Below are 12,394 nucleotides of genomic sequence, written 5' to 3'. Positions count from 1 at the left end.
TACGGAAAGTATTCATAACTTAAAAACGAATACGATAGATTTGATTTGTCTTGTTTTGTGGAGGATATGATTGTAGATATACAAGTATATAGAAAAGTATTATTTGATTTTAAGATTGTGAAAGTCGCTTATGCCATAAGCAAAACGTATTTACAACAATAAGGCTATATATATCGTTTACTGTGGTTAAGCTAATATTGTATACAAATATCGTACTCCAAAGAGCCAATTAAAACTCCGCATAAATAAATTTTCAAAAATCTATTTTTGAGTCACAATTGGATGTTTGGGGTAAAATTTCAAAGTCATCATATTTGGCAATTGATAAACCAATTGGATTTAATGATGATGAAATATTGATGATTGATTTTATATGAACACATAAATATTGACACTAATTTAATATATTATATAGGTATTATATATATTTTAATAGTTTGGTATATTTTCAGTATTTGACTGTTGGCGGCTTTTGTTGGTATATTTTTGGAGTGCATACTTTTGGTTTATTTCTGTAAGTGTAGCTTGTAAAAGTGTTTTAACAAATTTAATTGAAACATGCAAAGCGAACTAAACATTGACATTCCATTTATGAATAAAATGTTTTCCGTTGACCATTCTGTCTTTAAGAGTGACGGCTAAAATTATCGGCATATAGACAAAACGTTTGGTAATATACTGCACTCGAATAACTAGTGTAAAAGTCAAAAACAAAACAACCCAAAGTGTATGTCTTCCTAACAAAAATAAGCTTGTCTTAAATGTTTTAAGTATGCTTAAGTTTTCATTAAGCATCAACGTCACTGTATAGTCAAGCAAAGAACTGACACTTCAGTATTTTTACAAGGTTTAATCCCCCTATTATAGCATAATAAAATGTTAAACAAATAAAAATCTTTTAAAATTATACTCCTTTTCGAATATTTGAAATACCTATGCTTATAGTGCCTCGATTCCCCAACCAGTATTTAGCCGATATTTGTAAACCAAAACAGAAATAAAATATTGAGCTAGGATCTACAACAAGCAGTAAATGGGTTAAGATTGGTTAGAACATTAAATTCATTGCGCTCGTGGGGAAGTCCCTTGGGGGAGAACCTACAGTACACATCCTTCTGGCCGCCGCGCATGTCGTCCGCTCGTCTCCGGGAGAGTGCCACACACACCACACAGATGCCCACCGCAACCACCACCACAGTGGCGATCAGGGGCACCATGAAGTTGAGGTCGAGCCACTCGGGCATCCAGGCGGGCAGGCGGATCCGGGTGTGCACGTTTCCGTGACCGGATCCATCGTCCAGTGGGGCAATGGTGCCTTCGGGGTTCAGATTCAAGTGGGTATACAAACCAGATTCGCACATGCAACGCGTGGGGCATAGACAACAACAAATATGGGAGTATGGGGCAGGCAGTTCAGGCAATAGTTTTGTTTTCATGACAAAAGCGCAAGTGTGGATTGTGTTTTTGGGTGTTCGTGGTGTCAGAGAGAAATAGAGAGGAACCGAAAAAGAACGAATTTCTTAATTAGTTGTCAGCATAGATACCTTTGTGGTGATTGCCCTTGCTACGCAGTATACAAATAACAATTATCGCTATGATTATGACGAGCAGAGCCGCCACGACGGGCACAACTAAATTTAGGTTCGAGAGGATAATGCGGATCGTGTCCTCGGCGCTTAATTCGGGTAAATCTCGCGAAGGTGCGATAGTGCCTGCAACAACAATAACAACAACAACCAAAGGGTGTTTTTTCAGTGGGTGGAAAAAAAATAGTGGGACGGAAAGAGACAGAGACACAGAGAGGCAGAAACAGAGAGAGAGAGACAGAAAGATCAGATATGCCCTTTGACCTCCGTCGGCACATCGATCCTTGTACCAGACACACCGCGTCGACACTTAACACATACATATACAAATACAGACTGTGGCAGGTGGAAAAGTTCAAAGGTTAACTTGTCGATATTAAGTCGTTTTCGATATTCATAAGAGAGAAAAGTATAAGGTAATTATAGTTTTGTTTTAGATTATTTTACACAGCGCAGAACTTGAAGCACGCATCAAAATGTGAGTAATTTTATATGAGAACTAGTTAAACTATTGAAAAAGTCGTAACTTTATAAAAACAGTTTAGTTAAGGTTTTAAATACGTTTAAATGCAATTTGTTTGTGATCCGCTTAAAGCTAATTAATGATGTACGATATGTTGTTAGATCGCTAGAACTGGAAGAAACGAATGGAACAGCATTCCGAGAACGAGACAATATCCTTTAAATAAACCAACTAATATAGGCGAATAGGAACTCAACTATAAATTGACGTAACTATAACTGAAACGAATCGAAATGGCAAAAAACCCAAAACAAAATGTCTGCGTGTGACTGTAGTGATAGTATGAGTCGAACCATAAGTAAAATGTTAAGAAATCAACTCTCTCAGATCAGACTCTCTGGCCAGGGCTCCCAGATAATAGGAATGAAGATTCTTTGGTTGTTGTGCTTGTTTGTTATGGCTTGGTGGCTCTGCTCGATTCTTGGGATTGAGTTTTAACATTAGCTTTGTCTTTTCCAAGTTTCTTTTCAATGAGCACTTTGCTATTAATAATCAAATAATAAAAGCAAAACAAGTTAGCTAAAATTATAAGTTTATCGTTTTTTGTGAGTGACTCTGTGACCAGTTGTGGATGGGGAATAACTCGAAAATTACTAAATTATGCCGCTGGAAAACGTTTTCAAATCTTTTTTTTTTTTGCGGTGGTACATCAATTGGATTTTTTACAATCAATAGATTCGGGAATGGATCGGCGGGAAAAACAACATTTATTGCGTATGTTTAGTGACGACAATCATCTAAGCTTTTCTTTCACATTTGGTGTATTTTATACAAAATCTTCTTCACGAACTGGGCACAGAAATGCAAAACAAAAACGAAAAACAAAACAAATAAAAAAGTACGAAATAATGCAAGGGACGTTCCATGTCAACTAGGCATATGCCTTAAAATACTAATCATTTGATCTCTTGAAAAAAAAATGTCTTTAAATATTCATAAACTTTTACACATCAAATTAATTTTTTTTTATAAATAAATATACATTGTCTTTTTACATATTTTGGTTCATAAGAGATAAGATAACAATTAGGATATTTGTTTTTAAAATAATTAGAATCAAGGAGTCACATTTTCAGTAGATCTGTTGATCACTTTGGATATCTATTTTTAGTACTGGGCATAAAATTAGTTTGACATGGGAGATCCCAAAAAGGTTTTCTGTGATCTAGAGCTCTACAAATGCTTGGATCTACTAAAAAATTAAATAAAATTATAATCGTGGCTGTATGGTGAGTTATTTATCTATTCGGTTTTAAACATATGCATATACTTTGCAGTAGCTCTTCGAGGGGATTCTTGATAAAAACGGAACGAAACAAATTGCATTTACGTAAGAAAAATGATTATTATTTTACACTAGTCGGGTGCGGCTGCGTTCAGAGTTCTGGCAGTTCAAAAATCTAAAAAGTTAACTATTTGCAAAAAATTAAATCATAAAGAAACTTAAAGAACTATTATATCGACAAGCTTTGTGTAAAAAAAATTATATAAAATAAAGATTTTAAACCAAATAAGAACATGTAATACTGTGCAATTTGTTCACATTGAAAGCAAAGAAATCATAAACTGCTCATATTTTAGTTAAATATGTTACAATTGTGATTGGTAAAGACAAAAAACTCAGGAAATATTGTGTTGGCAACAGGAAATAGCTTGGTGCTTTTCATCTTGTTATTTGTATATGGACAGAGTTTCGGAGACGGGATCCTAAAATCGCTTCATAAGATATCAAGGCCCAAAGTGTGGGTTTTCTGGATATCCTTGGAGCTATATTTTAAGGACCCCACACCGACACCGTCAACGTAGAGTACTCTATGTACAAAAGCAATGCAGGATTCATTTCGGGAATCGGAGAACAGATCATAAATACCTCCGGTCACGGTCAGGGTGGCAAAGTCGTATTCGGCAACGGTGAAACCAGCTGAATTGTGGGCAGTGATGCGGAGATTGTACCAGGTGGCGGGCTCCAGGTCCAGAACCACGTAGTTGTTGTCGGGCTTAACGTTGTTTGAGATCTGATTCCATTCAATTTGGTCACTAGGAGGGTCAAACAATTTGATGCAGTTCCAATGAATTTGCAAACTATGATCTACCGTTTCTTGCTCTCAACCACAAAGTGCGACATGGGGCATCCACCATCTTTCCAGGCCTTGAAGTGCAGCGAAACCGAGTTGGAGGAGACCTCAATGAAGCGTGGCTTCTCGGGCAGCTTGGGCTTCTGGCCTTTGGTTCGGGTATTCAAAATGTCCGAAGCCTCGCCAGCGCCAATACTGAAAGACAAAGATTTTAGGGTCTATCTAATATTTATTATGCAAAAAAACTCACTTATTAAATCCGGTAGCATAGACTTGATAGCGGGAACCGCACAACAAATTCTCAATATTGTGCTTCTGTGAGTCGACGGAAACTTCCGAGGTTTCCCATTCTCCGAATTCTGAAAGGAAAATAAATTTAAGCAATTCAATCACTTAATCGCATCTAGATTGTGCAAAGCTGACTACTGCATGTACATGAAAGTAATCTTTAAATTTTTATCAGCTGCGATTTTTCTAATAAAATAATTTTTAATGTATTATTGGTTGTTTTAACTTTTCTTAATCATTATATTTAGTTTTTCCGTTAGTTTTTTTTAACTACATTACTTAAAGAATTATCTCTTACCTGGCTTGTAGTGCAGGGTGTATCCGTGCAGAGGGGCAGTGTCTCCTTCATGGGGCTTTAGCTTAACAGTGAGAGCATCTGTGGTCGTGGCCGAGAGGGTGACGTGGGGAGATTGGGGTGGAGCCAAGACAATCAGTTTGTGGGTGATCGAGTCCTTTGCAATAGAGTTCTCGGCGTGGCAGGAGTAGTCTCCGGCATCCTGGCGGTTCACCGATTTGATGAGCAGGGATCCGTCGGGCAGGACACGCATTCGGTCATTGGCACTGAACTCGACGCCCTTGATCTTCCAGGTGATCTCCGGTTGGGGGGCTCCGACGGCCAGGCAGGGCATCTTGGCGTCCTCCTTGAAGGTGGCAGTGAAGGTGTCGTCGAAGGAGGCGATCTTGGCTGGAACCTGGTCGCTGGGCATGGCCACAATGCTCTTGGACTGCTGGCCCTCGCCAATGGTTGTGCTGGCTGTCACCCAGAACTCGTACGGCTTGTTCTTCTCCAGCTCGGTGGCCTCGAAGCTCATCTGGTAGTGGGGAACCTTCTGGGTCTTTGTCTCAGTCTCAGCACCTTCGGCCTTTGAGTACACGGTGTACTGGGTGATGATGCCGTTGGGCTGTGCTGGTGGCCGCCAGGAAACCAGGATGGCAGCATTACCCATTACCAGGGCCTTGACATCGGTGGGTGCCTCGGGAACTATTAGTTAAATTAAGTTAGTAGTTCCTAATGAAAAAATCATGAATCATTTCACTCACCATCAGGTTCGGTTTGGCAGTGAATAGGAACGCTGCGGACGCCATCGCCTCCGGCTGTTGTGGCCAAAACCTGCATTGTGTAGTTGGTGTACTTCTTCAGTCCATGGAGAACGGTGTCGGAGGAGGCAGTCTTCTTGTAGTGTCGCTTAGTCTCATCTAACATAGTTTACAGAAAGGAATATGCGAAAAAAGGATTAATAAGAAGAACAGTGGATGTGACTTTCCATGGAAAAACCGGTATCTATTATTAAATGTAACTAATATGTTCTCTAAATTTTTTTCACATGTGCCAAAGGTTTATTTGTATGGCTAAAGTCTGGAGGTTTTAATTTGTTATTAACCAATTCCTTAAAAGTATTGGATTGCGCACTATTTCGGATGCACATTACTAAAAAGTAATTGTAATTACTTGACCAATATAATACGTGTGCAAATTCAACTTAGTTATTCAGTGTTCATTATTAATGAATAAACATACCCTAAACATACATAAATGAACACCTTCTTTCCAACTCTTTCCGAAAGAGAGCATACCGAATATGTTATTCCTATCTGGACTTGGCTTTACTTACCATACCACTCGTCGCTGGGGGCATAGACAACCTTGTAGGTCTTGATCACTCCGTTCGCGGATTCCAGGGGAGGGCTCACCCACCCGACACGGATGGTCTGCGAGGTCAGGGTGGTGCAGGCGGTATCGCTGGGCGGTTGGCTGGGGGTTCCCTCGGCGGTGAACTGCTTCTCCTCCTCGCTCAAGGGACCGGCTCCGATCTTGTTGAAGGCCTGAATGACCACTGAGTACTGGGTGTATACGCGCAGGTTCTGCAGTTCCAGGTTATGTTCCTTGCCCTCCTCGGTGATGAAGTTGATCGTTTCAAAGACGTACGACGAGTTAGTGTTGGAGAGCTTGTAGCCGACGTAGTAGCCAAGGATCTCTCCGTTCCACTCGGTGCGTGGTGGTGGCTTCCAGGTGACGCGCATGGTGGTCTGGTTCACGGGTTCCACTTTGATATTTTGGGGTTTGCCGGAGGGCGCTTCTTCGGCTGTGATGATGGTCACCGCTTCGGAGGACTGCGACGTTCCAATCGCGTTCTCGGCCACGATGCGAATGTTATAGGTTGTGGCGGGGCTGAGCTTCTGCACTTGGGCTTCGGTGGTGTGTCCGGGAACGATGACGCGATCGATTTCGCTCCAGGATGCGCGGGATCGCTTGAACTCAATGATGTACCTGTCCAGAGGGGAGTTGCCGTCGTAGGGTTGGGCCCAGCTCAGCTGCACGGACCGTCCGGACTTGTCGAGCACTTTCAGGGCGTAGGGCATCTCGGGAACTTCCTGGACAATCATGTTGATGCTGGCGTCGTCTGATCCGAAGGCATTGGTGGCCACGCAGGTGAAGAGGGCTGAGTCGGATCTCTCGGTGCGCTTGATCGACAAACTCGACATGACTCCGGTGGACAGGATCTCCTCGCGGATGGTGTAGCGGTTGTCGTTCTTGGGGTCCAGTCGCATGTTGTTCATGTTCCACAAGATGCCAATGGGCTTCTCGCCCTTCGCCTCGCACTGCAAAACAGCGGGCTCACCTCGTCGGGCGGTCTGGTTGCGCAGCTTTTCAGTGAATTCTGGAGGAGCCTGAACGCTGATCATGATCACTGCAGAGAGTCCGGAGCCTATTCCATTGATTGCCTCGCAGAGGTAGTAACCTTCATTTGTCTTTTGGATGTTGTCAACGTGCAAAGTGCCCTCTTCCACGCGAATGTTGTCACTCTTCTTCAGGTCCTTGTACTCCCCGGGGGTATCACCTTAGGAAAGAGATTCCCCTTAGTTATTTTTCACAGGAATAAAAGGGGATATTGCTTACCAACTGCCTTCTTCCATGTAACTTGGGGCTTGGGGAAGCCATCGGCCTTGCACTCAACCTTGGCATCAGATCCCTGGGCGAAAGCTTTATCGGTAGGCTCGAGAATCCATCTGGGTGGTACTGTTGGTGGATTTCGTTGACGCGGATGTGGAAAAATAATATGTTAGTTGAGCTGTGGTGGCTTCTAAGCATAATTTGGTGCATGCATTAAGGTCATGGAGTTGATAGTAATCAGAAGGACGGACTTATACTCAAGCAAAGTGAAATGATTTTTATATGGTTAACAACTTTTTTTTTTTTTTGAAATTAGCAATTGAAAAAAATTTTATAAAGAAGAATAAAATTGCCATCTCGTATCATTTCAGTTTTCTTGTAATGTCTGGAAATATTTTTGTGTCTTTACTTTTATTGAAACGCTTTTAATGTTAAATTACAGGTAAATTACTTCAACACAGCAAAATATTTCCATACATTCACTTATATCCAATAACTAAAAAGGCCAAACTACAACCAAATATTAGCACAAATAACCAAGGTAAAAAGGACAAATGAAAGTGGGAGTTTAATGAAACTAAAGTACGAACAAACTTATGGTTAATTTGCATGCTGTCAGTGCAAAACGAAGTTCTGTTTAAGATTGCTTTAAGCAACAATTTTGTGCATACATTCTGTATTTCTTCGTAAACAGACTTCGTTTTGTGTTTTACGATCTATGTAAATAATGAAGAATAAATGAAAGATAATTAATGAAGGATCGGGAGGGAATGTGTGGGTTATTTCAGGGCTGGACAGATCAGGGCGAATTGTTTACGATTGTGGAAGCGCACAGACTCAGTCTCGTATGGAGGAAGACTGAGTGCCTTAGTTACGTTTAAGTTTAGTTTGGATTAAGTAGACAATGAGAAGCGATTATGGTAATAGATCTTGCGGTTATTGTTCATTGGTTTATTCGGTGTTGGAGCATGAGCCCTGTGAACTTGTATTTTACATGAAACCAAAGCCTCTCAGGGGTTAAACAAATAGGAGCTGTCATTCTCTGAGTCGCATCCCTGAATTCTCTTCAAGGACAGTGCTTTATATAGTGCTGTGTATGTGTGTAGGAGTTGCTGTGCATGTATGGGTGCAGAGTCAGATCTGAGCTGTTTTGACATATGGATAACAATCGAACAAGCTGAGTAGATAGGTGTACAGTGGGACCTAGGTTAGATCTTGGCTAACTTTGCCCGACGCTGACAGGTTTACTGATTCGAGTTTAAATTCACATATTTACACAAGTATATAGGACCATTAATTTGTGGGCCTATGAAGCGAAGTATCGGTAAAGTCAAGGAAGTTGAGAAAAACTGGAGTAGCTGCAGCAAGAGGAACAAGAAGAAAGGTGAGCTGGACGAGCAGTCTCAGATTCCCACATTTACCATTCACAGTTAGCCTGGTCCGGCGCTCTGCCACGCCCACCTGGTTGATCGCACGGCAACTGTAGTTCCCCGCATGCCCCTCCCCCGCCCTGTTGATCAGCAGTAGGCTCGTGTGTTCGCCCACTGTGGCCTGGGTGACGTCATCGTCGCCGTCATCGTGCACCTGCCGCCCATCTAGCCACCACTCGAACAAAATGGGCGTGGCACCCCGACTGGCAATGCAGGTGAGCTGCACGTAATCGCCGACATCGCAAACGGAAGCGGAAAGGAGCAGCGACGAAAGCACAGGTGGCTCTTAAGAAGTCGTTGTGGGAATAGGAATTGGAGTTATCATTAATGTCGTTGTCGGGTCAAAAAGTAACTAGAAGTAAGTCATTTAGTTTGCAAATGCACTACTCTCAAACATAAAACAGCATGATCATCCTGGAAAAATTATTTCGATTCACTGCCTTAAATTTTGAATTTAAAAATGCTAATCACAACCATATGTTTTGTATTATTTCCATTAAAGCGCACTATTAATTCTAGTAAACCTACTATTTCATAATACATACATATATCCTAATCTTAGTTTATAAAGGAGATTGACTTATTTCCAATCATATCTTCAACCCTGTTGAATTTAAATTGTCTTGTGGGAATTTCGTGTGGACTCTGTAGAGGACAACTATAATATATTCAAACGAAAGAAAGTAACAACTCATAAGCCGGACTATATACATCCGCGAGTACCCTTCACTTTCAGGACGGACCACCGACTGGCCAATCCCGCCGCATTGCTGGCCACACACGTGTAGTTCCCGGAGTCACTGATGGTGGTTTGGCGCAGGGAGAGGATCAGGGTGTACTCGTCGATCTTGTGGTAGATGGAGCGCAGCAGGGGCTGGCCGTCCTTCAGCCAGTAGATGTCGATGGGCAGGTCCCCGGAGGAGACCATGCACATAACCCTCACCGCCTGGCCGCCATTCACCCCGTTGGCATTGAACTGAAACTGGTCGACTTGGGGCAGCTCTGGTTTCGGATGATAAGAAGCCGTGCAATCGGTCAAAATTTGTACAGCAGGTGGAACATTGGGTGACCCCGACTCATTTTGTATAATACAGGTTCGTGCTTATGCAGTACCAACACCAGACACAAAGACAGAAAGTGGGGATTTACAGATGCCTATGCTAGGACTCTACAACTATGAAGCCACCTTTAAGCTAATATTCCCCTTAGGTGAATTTCAAACAAACCCTTCACACTCAGCTGTGTCTCTGCCGAAGTTTCGCCCGCCCGATTGGCGCCCTTGCAGGTGTAGTTTCCTGCATGGTAACCCTCAACGCTCTCGATGTTCAGCGAGCTGCTGCGCCGGCCGTGCATCAAGATGGTGACCCCGTCCAAGTCTCCGGCGGGCTCGCCATTGAAGTACCAGGTAATGTTGAAGGGCGCGTCGCCGTGCACCACCGCGCAGGTCACCTGGTAGAAGTCTCCCACGTACTGGGGCGAGTTAACGGGCAGAGGAGCCAGCTTAGGGAGAACTTTGTTTGGGGTTTCCAACAAAAGAGGGAGAAATAATAGTTAAACTTAAAGTATAAATTGTTGGTATGGGAACCCAAAGGTATGGCAAAATTTCGAGACATTTCAAATGGGGTAGCCCTAACAAAACGCAAATCAAACCTATGACGTTATGGGCTATTCCTACGATTGTAAGATTTCCAACCAATGGCATTTTTAGATGAACATGGAGGTATTTTTATATTAAAAATGCAATAAACCAAACAAAAATTCAACCTCGAAGTATCATTTTCGTTTTCCTTGTAAGGATCAATAAAAGATATTCCAATGTATTGTGGAATAATCTTCTTCGTTATCATTGCAATAATTCTTTTGTGTTCTTTTCGATATTTTGACATTCTTGCCTAAATTCCCCTCGGAGCTTATAAGCTCTTTCAAACACAATACCTAATCTAGTCGGTACAGTTCAGTGCAGTCATACATGCAAGCGTTCAGTGTGTATGTGCGCCAGGCCAAACTAATTAGCAGTGATGGATCCAATTCGATCAGATATAGAAGCGAGGAGTTCAGGACAGCAGCAGAGACAGATGGTCAGAAGGTCATGCAAGAGAGTTTGCAGTCGCGGGGGTTAGTACTCGGCCACAAGAAGCTACTCGAAAGACCCAATCCCGTGGAATTCCTAACCGTAGACGTTCAGGGGCGTGGTGAACTGCTGATGTCCCGCCGAATTTCGGGCGTGGCAGGTGAAGTTGCCCGCGTGTGAGGCCTCCACGGCCTCGATGGTCAGCACACTTCCGCGATGACCCACGCGGGCCGTGGTGATGCCCAGATCCTCGTGGATCTGCTGCCCGTCCAGCGTCCAGTCGATGTCCAGCGGGAGATCTCCTCCGGGAACGGAGCAGTGGAGCGTCAGGTACTGGCCCACCTGGGCAGGACCCTCCTCGAAGGCGAAGGGAATGATGCGCGGCAGAACTGGGGGTACGTTTTTCGGTGATGGGATGGTAAAACAAAAAGTGCACTAAATTAAACGATAATCGCAACGGGCTTTCGATCTTAGGACTAGTGTTCTCGGACCTATAACCCGCAGTTGGGTGCTGTACGAAGCCCTGCCAGCGGCGTTTTCCCCGTGGCAGGTGTAGTTGCCCGCATGGCGATCGGCCACGCTTTCGATGGTTAGCACACTACTCCGCCGACCCATCTTGGCTATCAGGATGTCCTGGTCCTCGTCATTGAAGAGGGGCTGGTTGTTGAACGACCAGCGGATGTTGAGGGGCAGATCGCCCTCCGTCAGCGTGCATTGGTAAGTTATGTACTGGCCCAGATGGGTGGGCTGCGAACCGGTGGCAAAGGGCGTGATTTGGGGCAAGACTTGCGGATACACAAAACAAAAGCAGGAAAATCAACGAATAATGAACAAACGTAAAGCAATAAGGGTGATGTCTAACTACTTATGGAGGATCCATAATCATTAGGATCTCTGTCCCACCGTTGACAATCAAGGCAGCCGTGTACTCCACCGTTTGGGCCTTGTTTCTTGCCCGGCACGTGTAGTCCCCCGCATTGTTGCCATTCACCGAATCGATGGTGAGCACATTGACCTTCTTGCCGATCTTCGAAGTTGTGACCCCGTGGTACTCGTTGATGGCGTAGTCATTGAACAACCAGGTGATGTCCACGGGGAGATCGCCCTTCGATATGGTGCACTGCACCGTAACCGAATCTCCGAAGTTGGCGGGTTCGTCACCGAATTCAAAAGGGCTGATATGGGGTGGCACTTAAAAGAATTGAGTACTCAAAGGATGTAGCCAAGGATAGATTTTGTTTTTCTGAAATATCCCCTTTTATGGTGTCTCGTTGTCCCTTAAATCTAAGCTACAAAAGCCAAGACACAAAAGCTGAAGCAGACATGCAATCTGTGTATTTGGATTGTGTGTGGGAAGATCAGGAGCGGGGTCACAAATAGAAACTAACTAAAGCAGAAAGACACTCAGGTGCTGTACAAAAGCGCTGTCTCCGCGGAGAGAGTACCATTTACTATCAACTGGGCGGTGTACACTGCCGATGCCCACAGATTCCTCGCCTTGCAGGTGTAATTGCCCACGTGGCGAGCA

At 43.5% G+C, this 12,394-nt stretch overlaps 1 protein-coding gene across 50 annotated transcripts in view; it reads right to left on the bottom strand.

The window, feature by feature from the left end:
- The window catches only part of LOC108094287 (Down syndrome cell adhesion molecule-like protein Dscam2), a 73,777-nt gene that overhangs the window by 7,970 nt on the left and 53,413 nt on the right, over nucleotides 1-12,394 (bottom strand). For 26 of the 50 annotated variants that reach the window (XM_043208092.1, XM_043208072.1, XM_043208066.1 and 23 more), the window contains exons 10-17: nucleotides 7,372-7,491; nucleotides 6,086-7,312; nucleotides 5,514-5,669; nucleotides 4,771-5,454; nucleotides 4,435-4,543; nucleotides 4,203-4,379; nucleotides 3,980-4,146; nucleotides 1,103-1,315 (exon numbers count right to left, since the gene is read on the bottom strand). In XM_043208092.1, the coding sequence (XP_043064027.1) occupies nucleotides 1,103-1,315; nucleotides 3,980-4,146; nucleotides 4,203-4,379; nucleotides 4,435-4,543; nucleotides 4,771-5,454; nucleotides 5,514-5,669; nucleotides 6,086-7,312; nucleotides 7,372-7,491 (2,853 nt within the window). Of the gene's footprint in view, nucleotides 1-1,102; nucleotides 1,316-1,544; nucleotides 1,713-3,979; nucleotides 4,147-4,202; nucleotides 4,380-4,434; nucleotides 4,544-4,770; nucleotides 5,455-5,513; nucleotides 5,670-6,085; nucleotides 7,313-7,371; nucleotides 7,492-10,021; nucleotides 10,307-10,967; nucleotides 11,256-11,357; nucleotides 11,652-11,769; nucleotides 12,058-12,394 lie in introns of all 50 variants that reach the window. The other 24 variants (XM_043208106.1, XM_043208107.1, XM_043208110.1 and 21 more) reach the window with 6 other exon arrangements.

The sequence above is a fragment of the Drosophila ficusphila genome, unplaced genomic scaffold (genome assembly GCF_018152265.1).
Source record: "Drosophila ficusphila isolate 14025-0441.05 unplaced genomic scaffold, ASM1815226v1 contig_414, whole genome shotgun sequence".
Taxonomy (NCBI): Eukaryota; Metazoa; Arthropoda; class Insecta; order Diptera; family Drosophilidae; genus Drosophila; species Drosophila ficusphila.
This window is presented reverse-complemented; position numbering and strand designations above follow the sequence as displayed.